Below are 24847 nucleotides of genomic sequence, written 5' to 3' on the forward strand. Positions count from 1 at the left end.
AAAAACAATAAAATTATATTTATAACTTTTATGTATAATTTTATACATAAATAATAATATATTATTATATAATTAAATATTATTTTATTTTTAATTTTAATTATTTAATTATATAATAATATATAATTATTTACGTATAAAATTATGCACAAAATACTGTTAGTGTAAATAAAGAAATATAAACCGCTGGATGAGGGCGTTGCGTATGAACGAGTAAGATATGAAAAACAGTAGAGAAAGCGAAAGGCATAATAAGTGAGGACTGGTGGTGGGGCATGCAAAGAAGTGCCCTTTTTGTGGTGAAATTACAATATTGTACATTATCATTTATATTTACATCAATTAAGATTCGGTCATAGACAGGACCACTTTCGTTTCGTTTTGGTTGTTGAAATCTTATTTGTGAATCTATAAATTCAGGCCCATTAATGCCCACACAAAGTTGATTTATTATTATAATAAAATTATGTGTACGAATAATATATATAAATTTATAAATAAATAATAATATATTATCATATAATTAGATAATTTTAAATTAAAAATAAAATTATTTTTAATCACATTTATTATGTCATTATTTATATATAAAATTACTCTCATTTTTTAATAATTCAAGGGATTATTATTTGAAGTTTTCGTGAAGATTAGAGAGAAAGAATTAACCAACCCTTTTTCACCATAGGTTTAGAGAAGATGCTCTAGAGACATAAGAGGAATTCTAAGTACTAGAATGTTTAGTTTGAATTTGGGTTACAAATAAATTGAACCGTTCTTAAGGAGTTTACGGCTTAACTTGTGTTAAGTCAAAAAACATGACACAATCAAATTTTTCTAAAATTTTACAAGTTTTTATTTCGGCATTTTATTACATGGGAAATGATACCACGAATTAGAATAATTTTATTTGTTTACTTAAATTGATTATAAAAATGATGTTCATTTTAGTTTGGACTCATCAAAATCTGGTAATAAATTTGTGAATCATATGAACCAACCTAGTCTTCTATAATGACTTCCACCAAACCCACCGACTACCCATAAATTTTGAGGGGTCAGCAAGACCCCACAACTTAATTTTATGCCGATTGACCCCATTATAGTTACGTCTAATTGAATGATTCTTTATTCTTTATGGGATACTATGATGCAAAAGCCATACAACTACTACCTTTAAAATGGTAGAATTGTGACGATGAGAATAATGCATGCGTGTCAACTGATTGGAAGGATTCTATGTTTACATAAGGTGGTCATTTTAAAACCATTTATACTCCTAATATTATTTTGATCTAAGAGACAAGTCATATAGTATGGAGTATTATAGTGTTGAAAAATCTCATTGAAAAGTGATGACATATTCATGTGTCAAAGTTATTCATAGATAACTTGGTGCAATTATGAGTACATATTGTGTAAATGTGTCCACTAGACTAACCCATTAAGAGGATTTCATATAGATGATCTCTCCAGTGTCTATAAAATGCATGCTCTTAACAAACGATGGTACATATGATTTTTCAATTTAAAATTACTTGATTGTTATTGTTTGACACCCTAGCCCAACATGATCCTTGATAAAGAGTTGTCAAAAAGATGATGATTGACTATATCGAGAGTTATATGAAGGCTATAATAAATCAATAAAAGATTTGTTACATTTGGACATAAGATTTGATATCTCTAATAAACCTATTGAGAAATATTAATGACTACTTGAATCTTTGGCTACAATAAAATTAAATAGTTGTTCAATCCAATAACGTCCAATCATTGATACATAAGTCATACTATGTATATCAAAGGTCTCTTGATGTAGACACTAAAGCTATGTCTCAACCTCACATAAAGAAATGATCGAATTATACGAATACTCATACTGTTGATGGGTTAATAATCAATTATTGATATTTCATTAGTTGGGTATCATAATATCTTGTTAGAGGTCAATCTTGATATATATACTAATGACTGTCAAATTATGGGTTAGGCAAGAATCCATACACTATTGACCTAACAAAAACTCTATGAGTTACATACAATAGGAGTTGATCGAATTGTAAAAGCATATGATTATTTGAGTAGAATCAAGATCGATATTCAGATAGATGGTTTCAAGTCTCAAGAAGTCTTTGGACTCGAAATATGAATTATTATATTTAGTGACCCAAGTGTAATAATTCTAAGGTGTTTGAATGCAAAAAAAAATAAAAAAATTGTGGATGTTAAAGTTTATCTAATTGAATAAAGATAAAGTCAATGTGGATAATTATGACTCTAACACAATTGTGCATAGTTCATACATATATGTGTATTATCCTTATATAAGAATTATTCTTAAATCTTATCTGTCCAAAATTTGGATAATCTCGAATTGTACAGATAAAATAAACATCGATTATATAGTCGTGCATCACCAACAATGGTCATGAGACATAATTTCACAATTTCATAAAATTTTACCCTAAATACATTGAATACACACGTACACTATAAACAACTACCTATTCACAAACGGCCTGATAGGACCTCTTGTGTGCATTTGAGCCTTTCGAGTTCATGTTTCATATGAATACTAAGACGTAATCCTCCACTTAAATTGAAAGCGTTGTTTGGTGCATCTTAGCAATTGTAAAAAAGACAAATGAGGCATTCACATAATTATGAATTCTTAAAAGCGCCCTATGCCTGTGAAAATATATATGTTTGTAATACTATGTCTACAATCGAACTGTGGTGAAATTATGACGACTTTATTGATATTTATGAAAATTTTAAATTATAAACTCCGCTATGCATCCGTTTTTGCTTCATGATTCCCATTGGTTGTTTCTTATACAACTATTGCAGTTATTTACGAATGATTAGCCAATCTTGAAGAACAAATTTATGCCGTACTTGTGAGTTGTTTATCAAGGAAAGCTTTGTCAAGATGTGCAAGAAGGGGAAACTGATTGATATTGATCGAAAAAGCCTTTTAGACTTGGAAGAATACGTCTATTGAGGTAACAATTGGAAGAAATTTCATATGGGTTTGAGCCAATTGTCATATTTTAATATGTTATTTTTGGTGTGCTCAGAATCTTATTATTATTATTTGACATAGAAAAGAGAGAAATTATAAAAAATAACCAAAATACCCTCGTAAAAATGCCCAAATTCACTATTTTTAAGTAAAAATATCCATGACTTTTTCTATAATATCAAAATTCTCCTTCTCCTAATTTATATAAACCCCCCTCACTCATTATGAGAGGTTAAATGAATTTTTATTAAAATTAGATGGGCATTTTGATAGTAAACATTGTAAGAACATTATAAATTTCTCAATGAAATTTTAGGAATAGATAATTGAGGGGTCAAATTAAATGTTATTAAAATTATGAGACATTTTGATATTAAACATTATAGGAGCATTATAAATGAAATTTTAGGTTTTTTTCGAATTTCACCATTTTACGATATATCGATTCGTATTTTCCAGATTTCTGAAAAAATTTTCGATTGTTGCCATTCTAGGGTATTTCAACTTTTAGAATTCGAATTTTAGTTCCATTTTTTCAAATTTCATCGTTTTACGATATATCGACTTATATTTTTCAGATTTCTGAAGAATTTTTCGATTGTTACCATTCTAGGGTATTTCAACTTTTAGAATTCGAATTTTAGTTCCGTTTTTTCAAAATTTATCGTTTTACGATATATCAACTCATATTTTCCAGATTTCCGAAGAATTTTTCGATTATTATCATTCTAGGGTATTTCAACTTTTAGAATTCGAATTTTAGTTCCGTTTTTTCGAATTTCACAGTTTTATGATATATCGATTGATTTTAAGATTTTTGAAATAAATAAAATACGAAAATTCTCTGAAAACGATTCATATTTTCATATTTTCGACTGATTTTTCGTAATTACATCGTAAAACGTGTCTAAAAAAGCACATCATAATTACAAATATTAAATTTGAAAATGTCATATGAAAAAAGTCTAGTCCGGTCACAAACAAACTCAAAATCATAAAAACTGAAAATCCTAAATTTGATAAAATAATAAAACTGTATAATACATATTGAAACAGTTTTATTTTGGCCTCCAAATTCGGTGCAACTAGCAAAGCTAGTTGTTGTTATAGAGCTCGAAATGAGCTTCGCATTGATATATTACAGGCCCCGTAACTCCTCCCAGATCAAAAGTTATGGCCATTCAAAATCTGTCTCATATAAACCATATAGTTTTAAAAAAGTTAATTTCCACCCAACCCATGATGTTCAAGGCCTGCCACTGTTCAGTGTAAAATTTCCATGGACCCCCGTAGATCTCCCTCTGTACCCCCTCCCTTTAAAATTTTGAAAATGTCAAATTTCCTCCCCCCCCCCCCCCCCCCCATCCCATGGCAGCGTCCAACAGCCCACTGTCACGTGACAAATTTCAAAAACATCCACAGTGGAATGAAGACTCTCACACAACTCCCTAATTTTTTGAAAACATTAATTAAGCCCCCTAACCCACTATCAACAGTGGGAGAAATCGTCCGACAGTGGGAAACACTGTTCCCACTGTCGGACTATCGAACGTTTTGGAAGGAATTTTTGACCAAAATTCGTCGTTTCAGCCTCCAATTTCAACACAAATCAAATCTACATAGGCTATAACACAAAACCCCTCAACCAATTCAACAAAATCAACCAAAAATCAAAACATTTTAAGCATTGTTCAAAATCGAAACCCTAAAGTTTCAAACTGCAAAATCTCACTCAAATCTCAATAATATGAACAATAACTTGATTCAAACAAGATGACGGAAGATATGCTAATGTTTTGTGCCATTTTCGGTCGTCGGAAACCACAAAAATTGTCGAAAATCTGGCCGACAGTGGGACAGGGGAAATTTGTTGTGTTTATATATGGATAATTTCGACATTTCACAAAAGTTGGGCATTTTTGCTTTAATCTGAATTTTTTGGATAATTTTACTTAAACCCCCTTACTTTTGCCTATTCTTTATAATTTCCCTAGAAAAAAAATATCATCCTTTCAAAAGATATCTAGCTACAATCCAAGTTCATTAGGTTAAAAAACAAAATAACAAAAAAGCAACTATGAACAAAACAAACGAACATCGTAATTTAAAGTTATATTTATTGAAAACTATGTAAGAAACATCATAGATAGGACTCAAGAGGGAGCAAAAGAAATGAAGTTATCATATCTTGCTCAAGCTGAAAGCTAACTCAGCTGATTTGAAGGCTATGGTTGAAGATGTTAATAATGTGCTAGTGGTATTTGTACCACCTGCGTGCTGTGACTGGTGAGTTAAAAACATCATTAAGGTCTGTTGATTAAATGAAAATCTTTTGTAGGATGAAGATATGAATATGATCATTTATAGGCTTCAATCTTTATGTGCTGGTTTTTTGGCATTCCAATCATTCTTATTGTTGTTGTCATATAAGAAATTTTGCCTGTGGACATATTGTTCACTTGTTTTTCATCTTGAAGATGATGGAAATAAGAATAATTATATGTGTCACGTAGCAGGTAAAACTTCAGGTTTAATGATTAAACTCAGAATTATCGTCTCTTCTTTACCACTCAAGCTAATTTTTAGTAGCAATGTAATGCATTTTTCCTTTCAGCCTACAATTGATATTATATTTGTTTCTTACTCATAAGTTGTGTGAGGACTACAAGTACTCGGATGGCTTAGGATTCAAAAACTTAAACACTTATGCTTCATATCTGACTTTAGATTGTCATCTTATTGAAAGCTATCAAGCTAAATGATCTTACTGATCAAGAATATCGGATTCGGCCTTGTACTACCCACTATAGTGTCTCCTTGACCCTTTGTGCATGTCATTCTTAAGGGGAGAGATTAATGAAGTATTGAAGAGCCCAAGAGAAAGCCATAATTCATTTTAATGTTGAGGCCAAAAGATTTATTCCGACCCAAAGTTTAGTGTAAACCTAATTTATATCTGTTAATTTTTGAAACATAAATATTCATTCGTCTGTTAAATTTTACTGTTATCGTTAGAGATAAAATTATCATTTAAAAATTTTATTTAAATTTATATTTTAAGAGTACTCTTAAATTTTGAAATTTTTATGCCCCATAACTACATATTACTCTTATCTTTTTTTTTACATAAATTGCCCCCCAATTTTCTAAAAACTTTTAGTTTCATCCCTTCACTCTCACTTAGTTTCCAGATCTCATCTCCAACGACCATGTGTTGTCTCCAATCATCAGACCTCTCCCTTTTGTCTTCTCTCTCTGTGTCGGTCATTTTTTTTTCCCTCTTCGGTCACCTTTGTCAGAGACAAAGACGAAATCATCTTTGATGAAGGTGACCGAAAAGGGAAGGGAGAGACATGACTATCGGAGATGGTGCATGATCGCTAGAAATGAAATCTAGAAACTGAGGGAGAGTGAAATGGTGAAACTAAAATTTTTTAGAAAGTTGAGAGGTGGTTGCCATGGGAAAAAGATAAGAGTTTTCAACCCTAGACTTGGAGGGAGAAAAATCAGTTTTTTAACTTGAAAAATATGATGTTAAGGTGCATAAATAAAAATTTCAAGACTTAAAGATAATAATAAAATATGAGTTTAAATAAATTTTTTAAATGATATTTTTACCCTTGATAATAAAACAAAATTTAACAGAGGAGTGAGTATTTAAGTTTTAAAAAATTAACGAGTATGAATATGAGTTTACACTAAACCTTGGGTGGCCTAATTTAATAATTAAATTTAGAATATAAGCTGATTAAGTTTAGGCTTTAATTTGTGAGTTCCATTAATGGAAATATGTTCATATTCCGACGTCGTTTTAATAGCACCCAAGCTAACTGTAGCACCACGTGGGGTGAATTAACCTGTTACGTAATCCGCTAGCAATAACTTGACCTTACACGTGTCCCATTTTAAATATTTGACTTTTAAATAAAATAAATAAATGCTACCCCTTCTACTTAAAAGCTGTTATCCTCAAATGGACTGCGCACACAGCAATATCAGAAGCACTTCGTTGTTAAATCGTTTCAAACCTGCTTTTAGCTTCAACAACTCTCATCCTCTCTTCACGTCGGCGCTGAAACTAGCGGTATGTTACTCAATTTTTTTAATAAAAAAATTTGCTTTTATAATAAAAAAATTTGCTTTTATAATATAATTTGATGTAATTTAATAATGTTGTTTCAGTATGTTTCCCAGAAATTTAAGCCTCTAGTTCTCAGAAACGCATTTGGTCTTGATGAAAATGGATCTTTTAGTAAGCCCATCAACGTTTTCATGGAAGAGGTATTAATTCATTTCTGGGTTTGTTTTTCTCTTGCTTCTTTTATTCATTTTATATATATATTTTTTCTATGTTTGATTTGTGTTTAAGGCTATTGGAGCTGAATATGGTGAAGGTTTTGAGACTTTTAGACAAGATGGACCTCTTAAAGTTGATGTGGTTAGTAGTTTGTTCTCTTCATAATAATAGAAGGTTCTGCGTAATTAGTTTGTTAAATATTAAATCATTGTTGATTAGTGGTTCATAGAGTTTTTTCTAAGTGTTGCCTTTTTGTGAATAGGATTACCTGAATGATAGACTGCAGGAAGGTTTTCTGAAACGGATACGGTATGCCATGAAACCAGATGAAGCATATGGGCTCATTTTCTCATGGGACGTAGTGGTAAATTTTTGTCTTTGGTTACTTTGAAAGGATTTATATTATGTTTGGTGGATTTTCTTTGGTTCATGTTTCTAGTGGAAAGTTTAATGACTTCACAATTCAAAATGGTAAACGTAAATTGAGTTTGTATCTCATTTATTGTTAGTTATAACTTTTATGCCATGCTCCAAAAGCTTATTCTATGTTTGTCTTGTTTCTTCTATATAACTGCATATATTACATGTTCAGACAGACACTCAAGCTCTGAAGTTCAATGCATGGAAGCAGCTTGCCTCTGAAGAGGGTATGTGGCTTTTATCTCCTTCAGTTTTTTCTGTTTAATTTGTCCCAAAGGCGTAATTTGACATATATTATACTCCATCGCTTCTTTGATGTGTCATTATTGTATCTAACTTGTCAAGATTGTATCTAACTTGTCAAGATTGTATCTATCTGGTGAAAATGGTGAAACAACGACTAATTAGCTTGACTGATCTCCTAGCATCGATAAGTTATTTTGTGATAACATCTAGGATTGGTACATGATTGTTTTTTGTAATGTTGGTACCAAAAGCCAGTTAACAGGGGACCACATTGCTTACTACATGATAATCAATTACTCTTAGACTCAAGTGAAGTTTCTTCTTTATCTAAATGTGTACTTTGGGTTAGTTTTTGAAATAGAAAGACTTTTTAGGGTTTATTTTCTGGCATGAAGAGGGTTAAGGTGATTTTTTTGGCATTTTGCTGATGTATAGGTTGTTTGTTTTCATTCTTGTGCAGGAAAAGAAGTTCCTGAAGATGTTAATTTGCAAAGACTGATGCTTAATGCAGGTGCAGATCAAGTGCTGCATAAGGTTTGGATTTTATGATATTCTTAGGTTGCTTATTATTCTTATTCAAACTATGATGACATGAAGTTGTGTCTTTGAAATCCATATTGTGATTTGGGTATCTTTCATTTGATTTTCAGTGATCAAAAGACAGAACTTCATGCTATAGGACATAGAGGAGAGAAATGCTAGAATTCATAGTTACATCCGAAAATCAGTTCGGTTATCTGTTTGTTAGATAAATGACTTATCTTCTGCATTGTCTACCATCTATTTTTCTTACAATTTGTATTTATGCCAATGGCTCCTACCATTCTCTAAAAATATTCAGGAGTTGCTCTGGGCTAAAGAAGAAAGTGAACTGAATAGATTGAAGTTAAGGCTTTTGCAATTATATTATGATAATCTCCTAAGAGTAAGAGCTCGCTTCTCGTGGTTCTATGGGTTCTATATTTGCTTGTTGGATGCTATGAAAGTAAAAGAACAATTTTTTTCACTCAGGTTAGAGAGCCTATAGAAGGGCTTCAAGAATGGCTAGATGCAGTCTCCACTGCTCGCATCCCTTGTGCTGTTGTTTCAAGTCTTGACCGGAGAAACATGGTTGAAGCCCTTGAACGGATGGGACTTTTGAAGTATTTCCAGGTTTGTATATTCAAGAACACATATTACTTATGGTGATAATCAATGAAGTTGAGTTGTGATGTATCTATAAACATGGCCCAAAGAATGATATACCTTTTTGAGATTTTGATTTCGAACATATCATGACCAACCCAGTAGATAATTTGGCTAACTGCTCTGATTGCAGTCTTCATATTTAATTTTTATCTGTTTATTTAATGGTGAATTCTTGGTTGCTCTTCTTGAATCAAACAAGCATATTATGGTTTAAAAGTTAAGCTAATCAAGTACACTGGTTATGATATAAGCATGTTTTCTAATTTCTAAAGAAGAGCGAATGATGAAGTTTTATCCAGTCCCTGAGTAATGGTTTTGAGATTCATTTAGATATCTGGATTGAAACGCCATTTGATGTTTTGTTATTGAATGAAATGTTTGTTATAGGATTTAGGGTATTCTCCATACTCCCCATTTTGGTGGAATTCATCTCACCTTACAGCTTTGGTTTTTCAGGCAATAGTGTCTGAAGAAGATGGCATGGAGTCAATTGCTCATAGATTTCTTTCTGCTGCAATTAAGGTATACATAATAGCTTGCCTTAAGATCATGGCAGACAAAATTTTCCTGTTTGCGTTTGAGTTCTTTTAGCATTTGAATCCTCACTGGATTTGGAAATGTTGCACGGATACTTCTTCCAAGCAACTTTTGTAAGACTTAATGAATATATTAATTTTATATTCTTACAGTGCAAAAGATAAGTCTTCGTGCTTATGACCTTCAAATATGCTGCGTATTTCCTAAAGTAGAATAATATGAGTAGAAATTGTTGTCAAATAAATTTTGCTAGAGGTTGTGAAGTTGTACTTTAGCCATGCAAATTTCAACTCCAGAGCGACAGCAATAAAGTCGTTGCTCAATCAGTCAACCATTGTGGTTCTGGAGATGAAATTTAAACCTGTTGAGTATCTCTCGTATGGTTACATATTTGTTTATGCAATATCCTGCAAGTCTTCCATTGTTATAAATGACAAAGTTCATTAGAAATGCTCACTCATGGCACAGTTATATACATGTAGTTTTCTGATATAGCTTTAACGTGCTTGATACCATTATTCGCAGCTAGATCGAAAACCATCCAAATGTGTGGTGTTTGAAGACAACCCTAGAGCAATTACGGCTGCTCACAACTGCACAATGATGGCGGTGGCACTCATTGGCACTCATCGCGCGTGAGTATTCAAACACTTCATTCCATATGTAGATAATCATAGAACAACCCATTTAATTGTTTATAAACACCTTGAAAAATGCAGGTATGATCTAGTCCAGGCTGATCTTGCTGTTGCCAACTTTAATGAGCTTTCTGTGATAAATCTGAGGAGATTGTTTGCTAACAGAGGTTCTACTTTCATGGACAGACAAAAGCAAAGTATAGAGAGCTCCTCCCAAAAGAAACTTACTATTGATACCATCTTCTGATATGTTTTTATTGTTCCTTGTCTTTCTTTTACCAGAAATTGATCCCAACTCTGATTGTAAATTAATCAAATGTTTTCCTTTGTAGCTCAATTTAGAACAATTCTTTATTCTTGAAGCTGTATTTGGGAAATGAAATTTATTCAATGTTAGTGTTGACTATAGCACATATTCATATTCTTTCTCCGTCGACAGAGTGATGTTTTCTTCTCTTTGTCAATATAGACAAAGATGATCAATTTTGTCTGCCAAGGAGGGAGGCAGTAAGGGAGAAAAATAGTAGAAATGGTGGCCATCGTCTAAGCTGTAGAGAAATTTTTTTTAAAATAATATTATTAATAAAATAATAATTCTACTCTTAATCTATCAAAAAATTTTAACAAAAGTTAAATAATAAATAAATATTTAGGTTTTTAAAATCCTGGATGAGAGTTTATATTAACACTAAATCTTAGGTGAAAATAAGTCTTTTGTCTTATAAATTATTAATGTGATTTATAATAATAAAAGAATATTAAGATATTATTGTATATATTTTAAATTAAATCAAATGTGTGAAGATAAAAAAGAAAAACATGGTAAATCAAAACTGAGGACTAAATGACAAGTGGGAGAGGAATTGTAATAAGTGAGAAAGCTGAGGGTTGAATGAGAGTTCGACGCTTCTTGTCTTCTCCTCTTGATCGACATCATCAGTTTCTCATCTCGATCAATGTCAACAGTTTCTCATTTTGGAATAGACTACTTCTCATCTCAATTGAACCATCCTACAAATTTGATGAAATCAACAGGTTTCCCTGTTTATCACAAATTTAAAACACAACAAAGCAACTACAGTTCGAGGTGGAAATTTAATGGCACTGCTCAAACCAGAGAGTAGCAAGAGCCAAGAGTGCTGTGGTCAATACAAAAGAATAGCAAGAGCTAAGGTTTAATGGCAAAAATCTGTAACCTTAAGTTATAAAGCTGCATTATTCAAGTCTAAAATGTTGATGTTCCGTTCAGAATGAGATTAATTAATTGTTTCATTGCAGAAATATCACTATTATAATCAGAAACTGCAATTTTGAAAAATTGTGACCATTCTTCAAACTTCTTGTAATGGTAGATCTTTGCAACCTAAATTTCACTTGACTAGTGTACAAAAAAAATCACCTTTCAGAAAAATCTCAGGAAGGGGAGGAAGCTGAAAGCCTTGCTAGTTGAACTTGGCGGCGTCCTAAATGGAATGCTGTTGCTATCCACAATATACACACCTGATGCCGGTGAGAACAAGCAAGTCTTCAACAAAAAGTTATAACACAATGGAAATTAACTAACAATGAAAAAGCTCCTCTACACTGAATGAATAAGCATGTTTTGGGAAGTTGGTTTTGACTTACAGGAAGGGCGTAGAGGGACACGCTTGATGTTCTCCCTTGGAGAGTGCCAAACAGTAGTCCATACATTCCTGCTGCGGATGCATCTCCAAGTCGTTGGACAATTACATCTATGCATACCTGTGGAAACTTGTGCTCAGAAAAGTTCCAGATGGTTTGCTACTTTTGACATTTTAAAAATAGTATAGCACACATAGATGCAATGAATACAAGAGTATCGATAAAATTTGAAAATAATATTTGTGCATATTCTTTGAGGACAACATGTCAAATTGAAGAAACTAATTACAAGATCGTCAGAGAATGGGATGCAAGTATGCTCCGTGTTCCAGTGACGGCAAAAATAAAATTCAAATATAGAAAAATTGTGCTTACCTTAGCCTTGTATTTCTCCTCTTGGGAGACCACAGTAAATAGAAGTTCTCTTCCAGGCCTGGTCACGACATACGTAACCACCTACAAAGTAATGAAGATGCCTAACTGTAAGATTAAATTAACATTTGAATCTTAGAAAAACTTCCAGTAACTTTCTTCTTAAATCTAATGAAAATTGCACTCATATATAATGCATACAGAATCAACTGACAAGTAGCATATGGACCAAGTATACATAACGCTCAACAGAAAAAGGAAACAAATTAGGAACTCATGAAAAACCTTTCGTACGGTCTCCGAAGCAGCAACTGCCACCCAAGTTGGCCATATTGCAATAGCAATCATATTTAAAAAAGCAACAAATGGAGCAGCACAAATAGCCACAGTAACCCCAGCAATAGAAAGGATACGTCCCTGTACATAATCAGATAAACCAATAAGGGAAAAAGAAACTTGTAGTGGTATCTAGCATAAGTATTGGTGTTTTTTTTCCCTACAAAATTTCATTATCACACTTTGTCCTTTGGCCATACTCAAGATGATACTTCCCATTCATATAATGTGTACACTTCTTATGGTCTACGCATAATGCCACAATACAATAATATCTAGCAGCATCCCCAATTAGTGACCATGTCTAACCCCCATTAAGAATTTGAATTACCCATATTGGGAGGTTTACTTTATGAAAGATTTCAAGAAGTTGTTTTATGAAAAGAGTACATGCCACTAACCATTTTTCTTTTATCTAGGCCAATACTAACAAAACAGAGATGCTGTACTAGATACAATAGATACTAAATTTCATATGATCACGTCATCTAGTTCATCAAATTTGGAACAAACTTATTTATTTTCTCTGTACCAGTAAAGGAGGTAGGGAGAGAGAGTGAACTTATGATTGTCCTGCCACCTATTCATATCATAATATCAGGGTTGCAAAATTTTTTTTAAAAAATCAACGCATTCGTCAAAATATTTATTGGCACAGCCAAGGATTAAATCTAATACATAACAGTGTAGAACCTAATGCTAGAGGTATAGCATACCGTTAAAGTTAGTTGTCCAGTAAGAATAAAAATAGCAGTAAAGCTATTTATCTGGGCAAACAATCTTCTTCTACCGACAGAGCTTGCAACAGTCATGGCAATAACAGTCACTTTCTGCAATTCAGCAAAGAGTGGTGGACCAATAAGATTGGGATATGGTATAAAATATATAAAAAGAAATGCATTTTAATAAGAAAAACAGAAGAGTATAAGGAAATATGATCACCAAAAACCGGAGCAACAATGAGAAAACAAAGCACATTAATCTCAATTTAATAAGCCAATCTTCTATTGTTAACCAGCAATACAGTGACTATGATTTGAACTAAAAAACAAATTTACTGTTTGATAATAGAAATAATCTGTCCTAACTTTCAGTCAAAGATACAACACAAGTCAGAGGCAGTTTAAAAAACCCAAAAATACATTTCTGAGAGCAGAGGTTGCTTTACCTGAAAATAGAAGAATGAGGAGACAACTGCACTCAGCCACAGAAATAAAGACACATACAACAGATACGTTGAGGAGAGTATAAGCCAGAGTCCATCTAGGATAGCCCCAACACGAGGCTTCACTGCTAAAGTAGATAACTTAGGAGAATATGCCTTGGCTGCAGGTGCAGTCTGCACATCAGTCTCATTTTGTTGATCAGAATCAGCTTCTCTACATGCAAAAGCAACAAGGTTAAGATCTTATACAGCTCTGAGCTTGTTTGTGTTCTGTGTCTGTGAATAATGTGCAGTATCTTCTATAATGTGATAGAGATGTCTTCTAAGAATTGTAGCATATTAAACATGATAAGATTCAGTGAAATTCAAATTTTGGGGAAAAAAATGAAACCTATTAGATCACCCATCGCCAAAGTATACCGAAAGAGGAGGAAGGGCAGCAGTGGCAATTTACGACAAGGTGAGGTGAAGTCAGTTAGAAAAGAAAGCAAAAGATTGACACACATGGAGGCTAAGACATATAAAAGAAGGGAGGAAAGAGAAATGCAGACTTTAGGAAATTAAGTAGGGAAATACGGGATTTTGGGGGCTACAGCCTGGGAAGATCTGACACCTCTGTTGCTAGAATATTGTCTTTTGATTAATATTCTATTCTGACTTACTTTTCCGGTGAACTGAAAGTGTTCGTCTTGCTTACTTTTAATTAATACAATTACTCTATTACTATTCGAATGGTTTCTTAAATATATCGTGGATTGTTGTGTTTGTGGAGGAAGAGTATTTGCTGGTTTGAATGAGTTTTTGCAAGTCGGTTTGTATTGTGGCTGTGGAAGAGTGTGTAAACTAGAGGAGAAGCAGATTGTCATCACAGGTATTCATCAAAACCATTACCATTAAACTTCCAAGAAGATTATCATCATTATTAGACCACCCATCATCAAGGTCTACCAAAAGAGGAATAACGTCAGCAGTGGAAATTTAGTACAAGGTGAGGTGGAGTCAGTTAGAAAAGAAAACAAAGGATTGGCACACGTGGAGGTTGGGAAAATGAAGGAAAATGTGATAGGGTTGACAACATATAAAAGGAAGAAGGAAAGTGAAAAGCAGACTTTAGGAAATTAAAGTAGGGAAATCCAGGATTCTGGGGCTCAGCCTGGGAGGATCTGCACCTCAGTTGCCAGAATATTTTTTTTTATTACCGTTCTTTTCCCATTTACTTTTCTGGTGAACTAAAAGTGTTGTACTTGCTTTCTTTGAATTAATACAATTGCTCTATTCCTATTCAACTGGTTTCTTGAATATATTGTGGCTATCGAAGAGTAGTGTAAATTGGAGGAGAAGCACATTATCATCACAGGTTTTCATCAAAAACATCACCATTCAACTTCCAATCTAGATGTTTCCTATAAATTACAATATATTAAACATGACATGTTTCTGAGAAATTCAGATTTTTCCATAAGAAAAGAAACCGTTACTATTCAAATTCCAATTATGTTATCACTTGGCATCAACAAAAACCAAAACATTAAGTGAAACAAAGAAATATAAGTTATACAGCTAACCTTATGGGAGTTGACTCTTCAGAACGCTGAGATATATCCTTATTGATTCCTTTTGATGACTGTGCTGCAAGTTCCATCAACAGTGCAGCGAACAGGAGGAGAACTACAATGAACCAGCCCCTGGCTTAAACGATAAGATTAAAAAAAGGAATATAATTGCAAAGCTTGACAAAATTGAAAGAGAATACATACATGGACCTAAAAAAGCCATAGCTGTGGCAAACAATGAACCAAAAAGCTGGCCAAATGTAGCACCAGCACCAACGAACCCAAATAATCTTGAGCCTGACTGAATAAGAGAAAAAGTTAAATGTGCTCAAAATACAAAATTTTTACCATAATTTTCATAAAAGATTGCGCATACAGACCTCACTGTCCATCACATCAATCACTCTAGCCCAAGTTGAAGAAATAGTAATCAAATTAAGCAAAGCCACCTTCAACACAGAAAATAGCAGTAATAATATTAAAATATAATGAAAAACACTCAACAACAATATACTGCAAAAACCAAGTACTAACTACTCAGTTATTGTCTTACCCAAAGGAAAAATCCAATTCTCACTGAAACATAAAACCAACCACGATTACTCCAATCTACAGCACTCCCTGGGCTAGTGTGATTAAAGTCACCCTCTAGATCCTCTTTCAATTTACCCTACAAATAGGAAAGCACATAGTTCACTAAAGATAGACTAAGAATAAAAAATGGAGAGCATTACTATTACTGTGGTTGTCATCTCACCTCCATGTTAGACCATAAATACCCTGCCGAGGAAGACTGCCATAGAATGTAGAATACGACAAGGGATACACTAAAAAACCTGTGTATCAAAACCAAAGCCTGGAATTTCAACAAGAACCAATTACAGCAGAATATTTAGATGAACATAAATTATAACTTAGATTTGGCAAACAATGTTTTAGTTCTTTTCAATTACTGAAAAAAAAAATTAATATACACATAATGCAAATAAACATGTATGTAAACAATATAGCATGACACTACAATTTGCAAGATACTAAAACAAAATTACTTGCAATTTGAGTCACTATTTTTGTGTGAGCTTCTCAATTAAAAACTCGTACAACATATAATACAGATGCTATGAAAAGATACCTTGCATTTAGAGAGATTATGCGACGAAAATATCAGAGTTGAAACAGGTGCAGCTATTAAAGTGAGAAATAACGATCCGACAAAGAGACCAGGCAAATTTGACAAACCGAGAGAGATCGCTCCTTCATCACGCAACGGTAACACAACAAAGTATGCGCTCAAAATCTACTGGAAAAACAATTATTTAAAAACAAAGTATAATTTAACGAAGCGAAAAGGTAAGTGAGATGAAATGAGAACATACAAAGAAGAAGCAGGAGGAAGAGTGGAGAAGAGCGGAGGTCTCGTGCGGATGCACCGTAACGAACATGGAGACCATCGCATCTAAGCGTGATTTGTTTATACAGATCATGGTTATAATTTGAATCAATTGATAATCGGAGAAACTGTGTATGAGGTTGACCTTTCTCAAGTCGGAGAAGAAACGTCCATGCCCAATTAGGAGGCTTTCATTCGATGAGTAAATTCATTTCCAAAGGTTTGGCCAAGCGACCTTCCACCAACTATGTTCAAGGTATGGTGCAATTTTAAAGTCACGCCAGTTAACTTTCAAAAATCTAAAGTCTCGTCCAAGAATCAATTTTTATTAAAATTTTCAGTTAAAGTTAAAGATAAAATAATTATTTAATAATAATATTTAAAAAAATAAAAGTTTATATCATTTTTCCTTTCTTAGTTTAAAAAACTAATAGTTTTCCTCCAAAATTAATTTTGAAAAGTGACTTTCCCCTTTTCAAGGGTTTCTAATTTTGTCGGTAATTTTCTAGTAAATGACAACTGCTCTCTCTCCCTCATAGAGATGTCTCTCCCTTTGGTGTTTTCTATTCGTCCAAAGATCTCTTCCTCTAACAGATGATGTTTGATTTCATCGAATCCAGATGAAACCTTTCATTTGGATCTTCGTCATCTAAACGAATCAACTTTGTCTAAAGGATGACAGCACATCTAGACAAAGACTGCACCTTTGTCTAGACACATCGTCATCATCCAGATGAAACTAATTTGTCTGACAATGAAAGTCTAAACAAAGGGTTTTGTCTAAATTTGATGAATCTTAATATCTTCTATCGAAGGGAGAGAGTTTTAGACTGAGAGAAAGCGTCAAAGAGAGAGCAGTCATCATTCATTAGTCCAAACAAATAGGCTCACTAATGGATGATAACAACAACTTAAACATGTGGATGGGATTGAGCAAGTGTTCAATTCAATATTACTCGATTATTAAGAGAAGTCAATCCATGTGTATTGAGAGTTTCTTAATAGAGATACTTAATTTATACCTCAACCTCGAAAATATATTGTATGTCATTAGAAATAAATTGTATGAGTAACCATACTGCTAATAGGTTAACGAGTTAATCGTTGACACTCAATTAGTCAAGTGACCATGATACTTAGTTAAAGACCAATTTTGGTTTTTGTTTAGATGATTACTAGATCGAGAGCTCAATATATGGATGGCAACGTGGAGGGGCGGGGAGGGTATATCAATCCCCGTCCTCGTCCCCATAAGGGATATCAATCACCGTCCCCGACCCATCCCCATTACGGGGATAACAAAGAATCCCCGTCCCCTCCCCACGAAAGAAAATCCCCCCCTCATCCCCTTCTCGTCCCTGGGGGAAAAATCTTCTCCCCATCCCCGCCTCGTCTCCACTAGAAAAAATACCCTCCCTATCCCTACGGGGAAAAATCCCCTCCCCATTTCCCCTTCCCATCCCTTCCTTATTTCATTCACTTTAATTGATTTTATCAAGTTTATAATTTTTTTTTTTTTTGTAAAATCTGGTGGATTGGCTGACTAAGTTTTGAGGTTAAAATATAATTAATTTGGTGTATTTGCATTTTATGATAATGAGACTCTGGGGTTTTTTTAATATATTAGATTAATAGTTCAGAAATTAGTAAAAGCTGATAATTGATAATTCAAAAATTAGTAAAATTAAAGTTATAGTTTTAATAAATCATAGTGTAAAAGTTTCTAGAACTTAATAGTTCAGAAATTATTATATAAATATATTAGATTTAGGGGGTGGGGTGGGGTGGGGTGGGGGGAGGGGCAGGGACATATGTATCCCCGTCCCCGATTACGAAAATTTTTTTCGTCCCCATCCCCGCCTTTTTTCTCGTTTTTATCTGAAAATCCCCTCTCTGTTAAGATCAAAGAGGGTTAGGGCCCCTAAAGTCGGGTCCAAATTGTCATCCCTAGCTCAATATGAATCCAATCATTAACAATCTAATGGAGAACCTATAGGTAGCACATAAAAAGAGTTGATCAAACTCTAGAGGCATAAGATTATCTAAGTTGAATCTAATCTAGAATCTTGATGGAGAGTTTTAAGTCTCGAGGGGTCTTTGGAGTTAAAGTGCAATTTATTATACCTAAAGATCAAAGTGTAATACTTGTGAGTTGTTTGTATGTGTTGGAAATTGTGGAAGTTGAGGTTTATCCAATTGGATAAGGATAAACCCAAATGGGTTACTTTTGACCTATGTACCGCCGTGCGTGGATCATGCTTAATCATACATGGTTATTGGATAAGGATAATCCATCTTAAAATCTTGATATATCACATATTTTGTGGGATATGAATAAAGTTATGTATGGGCATGCATTAACCATGCACAGTTATGCGCGCCATGCACTCACATATGCTTGTACACAAACACCTTCCTGCTTGTGTATCGTGTTCTAGTAAACTTTGGTGCACATTCTCAGCTCCTTCTATTCTTGTTTCATGTAAATACCAAGATGCAATTTATGCTTGGATTGAAAGCATTACTGATGCATTCCAACTACTATAAAAGATGAAAGAGTCTCCAAACGTTAAGGATAAAATCTTGAAACACCCTATAATTGTTTATGCATATTTGTGAATCAGTGAGTCCACGAGTGAAATCCTAAGAAAGTTTTACAATCATGTTTGTCATTTGAAAATTTTTTGAATACTGATTTCACTATTATAGAAGGACATAAAACCTAACATCAATAACTATTTTAGTATGGTTGATTGCAATATCTCAATAAACCTAGTTGGTTTCACATCTCAATAAACCTGATTGGTGGTTGTGGCATTTCTAGAGACATTATTAGTGATACATTTAGTAATGCCAAATTGTTAATGCGAAAAATCACACTAACAAAATGATGTAATAATTCAAAGATATTACATGATAGAAGTGGAAAAAGTGGAACGTATAATGAAGGACATTATTACTCTTTTGAGTATTCTTGCGCTATTATTACACCATGAATGTAACAATGACTCTTTTACGTATTCTTAGTCCACTGTTATGTTATCACTCTTTTAAGTGTATGTTTTGGGAAAACAATTACATGAGGTTTGCATAGTAAACATTGGTTAGCCCCCATTCCATTCTGCAACTTACTATAAAGCAAGAAAAGAAGGGCATTATTATAATTGTTGGGACATAAGAGGCTAGAATTTTCATCAACATGCACAACCTAGGTCGCATACGTGCATCAGATTGTTGCAAGTAATGTCACCATTCTATACAAAATATGATGTAGATCTTCCAGTAATTATGGTGACAATTTTCCTTTGATATGTGTTCAGCAACTCATACACCTTATTCAATTCGAGTCGCAAGACCTTAATTGAAAGATTTAGGTTTCTTTCCATGACAATTCCAATTTATCATCCAAATTGTACACCACCACCATCTATACGCAGACCATAGACTTGGCACCATTTATGTTAACATCTGGTACAATAACTGACTAGCGAGCAAATTTACTTTAGTCTCACCATTCTCAGCCTTTCCAATTCCTTTACCATCTGCCATTGTTCCAGAATCAAAGTTGTTTCCCCAAAACTTGCATACATCAGGCGCCCCATTGTCACCAATCTGTCAATGCCACGTTCGTTGATGTTCAACAAAACAAAAATACCAACATTGATGTTTAAACACATTTATAGTTTGACAATAATATCACATTCATAGCTTGTGGTTATTAAACCTGCTCAAGTCTTGGCTGTTTAAGCTTCTATTTGTTTGCCCTGCTGCAACCAAGTCGTTTTCTACCACCTGTGAAGTATTACCATCTTGCCATAAGGTTTTAACTTCAACAGAATTCTTAAGGAAATTTGTCAGAAAGAAATTCGGGCTATATATTTCACAAGTACCTGCTGCATTTCTGATTCAATAGAATGTGGCAAAGATCTGCTTGTAGCCAAGTACTATCTCCAAGCTTCAAGTGTTTCTTTTGACATAACTTTTAAGAAACTTGATGAAGATGGCTGAAAAGGTATAACCAAATCAGCAGGTACAATGATTTCCCTTGGAAAATATAAGCAACTGGACATCAGCTGTCATTTCCTTCTTGTAGTACTCAAATTCGTACTCCACCCGAGACATTCTTACAATTAGTTCAATGAAGATTAATCCCTCATGCACAACTGAATTAAAAAATAACAGTACAAAAGACCTTGCTTGCATCAACCAGGCAAAGATTATATTTCACCTTTCGAAATTCCTCTAGCCGTTTCAGTAACCCTGTATTCTCAACCCCAGTGGAGTTGAGGGTGCCTGCTTCCAACCTGGTTTCGTCAATGATCAAGTGTGAGCCCTCAGTTAGCTGTAGAGCTCCATGTATCAATCTGGTTCATTAAATATATAGAAATTGTCAAGCAAGTATTGAAAATCCTTCCAATTGGAATTGTCAAGATTTCACTAGAGTATGGCAACACTGTTTCACAGTTACAAATTATAAATCTCATTACCTATTTGTTTGATGATCCTTCTTAGGAGCAAGTGAGGCAGTGTTAAGATGCTCCACTGTAAGGGGTATTTAATATGTGAATGGTAGGATATTCTGTAAAGCAAGTCTAAGCTGATTGCCAAAGACAGACACACTTTCTTTGCTTAAACAAGTGAGATTCAAAGAAAGTTTCCCCAGCGAAGTTGTCTGCTCTAGCATGCACCTACTTGACAAAAAAACCATTACATTACTCCATAGGTGCTATCAAGAAGGAAATGGTAAACAACTTATTAAGGAATATGAGATAAAAACCTTGGCATGCATAATACAGAATGGAAACCAAGATCATAAAAGAACAATTTACCTTGGAAAGAAGATGTAACAACATGAAATGAGCTGCTATCCCATCATTCCCAAGAATAGTTGTAAGATGCCTCAACAGGGATTCCCTTATCTCTTTCACCAAATGGGGCTTTGGCTAGAGGATAAAGCATTAGAAACATGGATTAACAATGAAAGAAAATTAATTTTTGGTATCCATAACTAAGCGAACAAGGTAGACTGACAATCCATTAATGAGAAGGATAAACAGGGCTAAGACAGGCAAATAAATCATCTGTCATGGGCAAAATATGTAAAAAGTCATGGACAACAAGCTTCCTGTGAATAAGACAATAGAGATGTGATACCTGAAACAAAAAAGATGAAAACTGATTCGATGTTGGACTTACCCTTTTTAAACAAGAAAAAGTAAAATATGCAAGCTATTACAACCAATAAATATTATGATGAGTCCATAATGCTTATCAAACGCTTTCTAAAATTTTAAAACAAGATGAAGAAAATTTTGGGCCCAAAATGTGCATAGAATCAATGTCAAGCATAAGGTGGTAAAAGATGTCCAAGGATTACAAAAGTGGTGAATATATAAATCATTATTAGAACTTACTACAAAGATACTACAGAAGATTCTAAAGGGAGCTAAAATTAGCAGATTGATGGCTGCTAAAACATATTTAAAAATGATAGAAAGGTATCTTTTGTTCATTAAAAGAGACAATGGTTTGCGGCTTGAGTATGTAGTGAGTACCATGTCAGGGGGTGAATGAACCAACTCATGTTCAAAGAAACCATTTGAGAACTCATTGTTATCATCTTTATCCACAGTAACATCAGAATTCAATATGAGTACCCCAACAAACTCGAACACATCATTAAGCTTCAACTCATTCTCTAGGCAATCATAAATCTGCATCATCAATTTCGACTTTCATCAGTTTAGGAGAAAAGAGGAGCAGCTGTGGTTACTACAATTTGAATTGGAAGGACTTTGTGTTCATAGAAAAAGAAAAGGAGTCAGTCATTTACCTTTACCAGGCAAGGAAGAGAATTTCCGTCGATATCTGGAACTGTACTTACACTAGAAGTGCCCTCAAGCTTAGAATCCTTGGAGAGTGAAGGAGAAGCAACCTGAGTCTCTCTCTAGAAAAGGTAAAAGAGTGTATTAGCAAACAATAATCCCCCAAAAAATTGAAATGAACTATGCATTTATATTCTCCGAAAGAAGAAAGATAAACACCTAAGGGCAAGTCTCTAACGAGTAAGGCCTCCCAAACTTGGCAAACCAGAAGACATACTAAAACATTACCTGCACATTTTATATCACAATGTATAAAGATGCTATAGATGAAAGACTTTTTCTTCTTACCATCTTCGTGACACTAGGAGAACTTTCAAAATCATCATCTGAAACGTGCCATTAACACAGTATGTTAGTTAGGTAAAGTAAGAATCACATAAATTACAAACAAATAGTGACCACGTGCTTTCCCATGCAGGACACAATCATCAATCATTATTCAGAGTTCAATTAGCAGTTCACACACTGTGTCAATGTTGGCCCAACTGAAATATAAGCAATCAACATATATTCTCATATATAATTAAATTTAGAGCCAGTTCCAAACTTTTTTTTTGAATATTCCCTTGTTGTTGTTAGTGCAGCAGGCTTATGGAAACTATAAGCTGATAGAAGCAAAATAACGTAGGAAAGAAAGTCCAACCATACCCACGTGGTCAGAAGCATTATCATCCATCCTTTGGCGCTTCTCACCCTGTTGGGATGTTCCATCCATGCCACGATTCATCATTACTTTGGATGAAGATTCAGTCCATAAATTCTATCCTGGAACCTAAGAACAAAAAACTGATCATGAGGCAAATCAAATTTGCCTTATTTCAAATGAATTGTTTGACTCGTGATCTAATACTATGTCAGAAATATATATTCAGTTTATAAGTATGGAGATTGAAACTTATATTATACAAAACCAATTGGTTTGTGTTAAAGTTCAATTTACACACTTATATAACCACTCATTTTATTTAAATTTATTCAATGTGAGACTCTTTTTTTTTTTTAATTTGAGTCCAACACTTTGAACTTTTCTTAACCTAATCTAATCATTTGCTAAAATTAGGGGATAATTTGGTGCAGCAATCTGTGTCTCTTTTGAAAGTCAAGGATCCCTTGTTTAAAAGAATGGGAGCTTCTAGGTTAGCCCGTTTTGCAATAGATGGTAAAGATTTGTTCTTTTTGCTCAATGACATTATTGCTAAGATTGGAAATTGTTTATGGAATGCATTTGACAGTATAATTTTGGTTTGCTATTGATCACAGATGAAAGGAGAATGAAAATAGTAGAGATTGGTGGAGCTCAGGAGCTTGTAAATATGTTGGCAGAGGCTAGAGATGATCGTACACGGAAAGAAGCACTTAAGGCTCTTGCTGCCCTTTCTGGCTCAGGTTAGTTGTTTCAGATCAGATAATATTATGAATTAATCTATGGATTATAAAAATTTGTACTTTGCTTTTTCCAGAAAATGTTACTGTTGTGTTACTAAGGCAATCACACTAATAACAATTATGTTTAACTCTTCCCATATCTTGTATCACTCAAGCAATAGTTGAGAGGAAAACTTGTGTAGCGTAAGTGAACCATGAGTAATCACCCGTTAAAAGCTATGTTATGCCCTGAACTTGGCAAATTGAAAGTAGAGATCCATAAGATATTACTATCATAGACTGAATTAAACCTTTTGTGTTTGATATGTGGAGTAAATTAGTGATACCTCTCATTGTATATATTTGTTTTTCCATTGCTGGGTTACTCAGATGAAGCAGTTGGAGCTTTACACCATACTGGGGCATTATCAATTATAAAGTCCACTCCACAACCATTTGACGATGCAGAAATTGAAAAATACAAATCAAGCCTACTGAAGAGATTCCAAGATCTGAGATATGATATTCCATCCTGAGATTGTATTATGATAAAACTAGCAAGTTCTTCTTTAAATGAGAGAAAAATTTAGTTAGAAACAATCGCTGAATTTAAAAAATGTGTTTTACCAGGGCTAATTAAAGTGCCTTGTACTTTTTGGTTCACTCTAATAAAATCCTTCATGCAACTGGTTTTGTTTCTCAGATGTGGCATTATTTTCTATTGACCAATGACCCGGATTAGCATTGAAAATCATGTTTATCTGCTCTAAAGTACACAATCTATTTCATTAAAATTTTTTATTCTAG

At 33.6% G+C, this 24847-nt stretch overlaps 3 protein-coding genes and 1 pseudogene across 10 annotated transcripts; 2 read left to right on the forward strand and 2 right to left on the reverse strand.

Moving 5' to 3' along the window:
- Window positions 1-6976: 6976 nt before the first annotated feature.
- On the forward strand, window positions 6977-10766 carry LOC123226910. 2 transcript variants are annotated; one of them, XM_044651477.1, is made up of 11 exons: window positions 6977-7109; window positions 7208-7306; window positions 7395-7463; window positions 7585-7686; window positions 7915-7969; window positions 8449-8522; window positions 8830-8913; window positions 9000-9140; window positions 9633-9698; window positions 10239-10348; window positions 10433-10766. In XM_044651477.1, exons 1-11 carry the CDS (start codon window positions 6999-7001, stop codon window positions 10596-10598), a joined length of 1077 nt encoding a protein of 358 aa, XP_044507412.1. In that variant the 5' UTR covers window positions 6977-6998; the 3' UTR covers window positions 10599-10766. The 2 variants fall into 2 exon arrangements, with proteins under 2 accessions (XP_044507412.1, XP_044507413.1); XM_044651478.1 differs by having other exon boundaries at window positions 7220-7306.
- A 333-nt stretch (window positions 10767-11099) lies between these two features.
- LOC123226878 lies at window positions 11100-17033 on the reverse strand. 7 transcript variants are annotated; one of them, XM_044651420.1, is made up of 14 exons: window positions 16777-17033; window positions 16533-16697; window positions 16158-16256; window positions 15954-16070; window positions 15781-15849; window positions 15605-15701; window positions 15413-15515; window positions 13851-14061; window positions 13399-13512; window positions 12632-12763; window positions 12350-12430; window positions 11978-12094; window positions 11751-11876; window positions 11100-11362 (listed from the first exon to the last, which is right to left on the reverse strand). In XM_044651420.1, the coding sequence occupies exons 1-13, from the start codon at window positions 16882-16884 to the stop codon at window positions 11754-11756; spliced, it is 1536 nt and encodes a 511-aa protein (XP_044507355.1). In that variant the 5' UTR covers window positions 16885-17033; the 3' UTR covers window positions 11100-11362; window positions 11751-11753. The 7 variants fall into 7 exon arrangements, with proteins under 7 accessions (XP_044507355.1, XP_044507357.1, XP_044507353.1 ...); XM_044651422.1 differs by having other exon boundaries at window positions 11751-11851; window positions 15413-15536; XM_044651418.1 differs by having other exon boundaries at window positions 15413-15536.
- A 3254-nt stretch (window positions 17034-20287) lies between these two features.
- Window positions 20288-23447, reverse strand: LOC123227847 (annotated as a pseudogene).
- A 259-nt stretch (window positions 23448-23706) lies between these two features.
- LOC123227632 lies at window positions 23707-24742 on the forward strand. Its single transcript, XM_044652708.1, has 3 exons — window positions 23707-23834; window positions 23936-24061; window positions 24431-24742. The coding sequence occupies exons 1-3, from the start codon at window positions 23798-23800 to the stop codon at window positions 24574-24576; spliced, it is 309 nt and encodes a 102-aa protein (XP_044508643.1). The 5' UTR covers window positions 23707-23797; the 3' UTR covers window positions 24577-24742.
- The last annotated feature ends 105 nt before the right edge of the window (window positions 24743-24847 follow it).

The sequence above is a fragment of the Mangifera indica genome, chromosome 10 (genome assembly GCF_011075055.1).
Source record: "Mangifera indica cultivar Alphonso chromosome 10, CATAS_Mindica_2.1, whole genome shotgun sequence".
Classification (NCBI taxonomy): domain Eukaryota; kingdom Viridiplantae; phylum Streptophyta; class Magnoliopsida; order Sapindales; family Anacardiaceae; genus Mangifera; species Mangifera indica.

Bases quoted from the DNA above. Each gene is read 5' to 3' on its own strand.
- LOC123227632 (XM_044652708.1), top strand. From the start codon at position 23,798: ATGGGAGCTTCTAGGTTAGCCCGTTTTGCAATAGATG. The intron at 23,835-23,935 runs GTAAAGATTTGT...TATTGATCACAG, and splicing joins AGCCCGTTTTGCAATAGATG to ATGAAAGGAGAATGAAAATA. The intron at 24,062-24,430 runs GTTAGTTGTTTC...TGGGTTACTCAG, and splicing joins TGCTGCCCTTTCTGGCTCAG to ATGAAGCAGTTGGAGCTTTA.
- LOC123226910 (XM_044651477.1), top strand. From the start codon at position 6,999: ATGGACTGCGCACACAGCAATATCAGAAGCACTTCGTTGTTAAATCGT. The intron at 7,307-7,394 runs GTATTAATTCAT...TTTGTGTTTAAG, and splicing joins TCAACGTTTTCATGGAAGAG to GCTATTGGAGCTGAATATGG. The intron at 9,699-10,238 runs GTATACATAATA...CATTATTCGCAG, and splicing joins TTCTTTCTGCTGCAATTAAG to CTAGATCGAAAACCATCCAA.
- LOC123226878 (XM_044651418.1), bottom strand. From the start codon at position 16,884: ATGATCTGTATAAACAAATCACGCTTAGATGCGATGGTCTCCATGTTC. The intron at 16,071-16,157 runs GTGAGATGACAA...TCCTATTTGTAG, and splicing joins ATTTATGGTCTAACATGGAG to GGTAAATTGAAAGAGGATCT. The intron at 15,702-15,780 runs GTCTGTATGCGC...TCTCTTATTCAG, and splicing joins TTGATGTGATGGACAGTGAG to TCAGGCTCAAGATTATTTGG.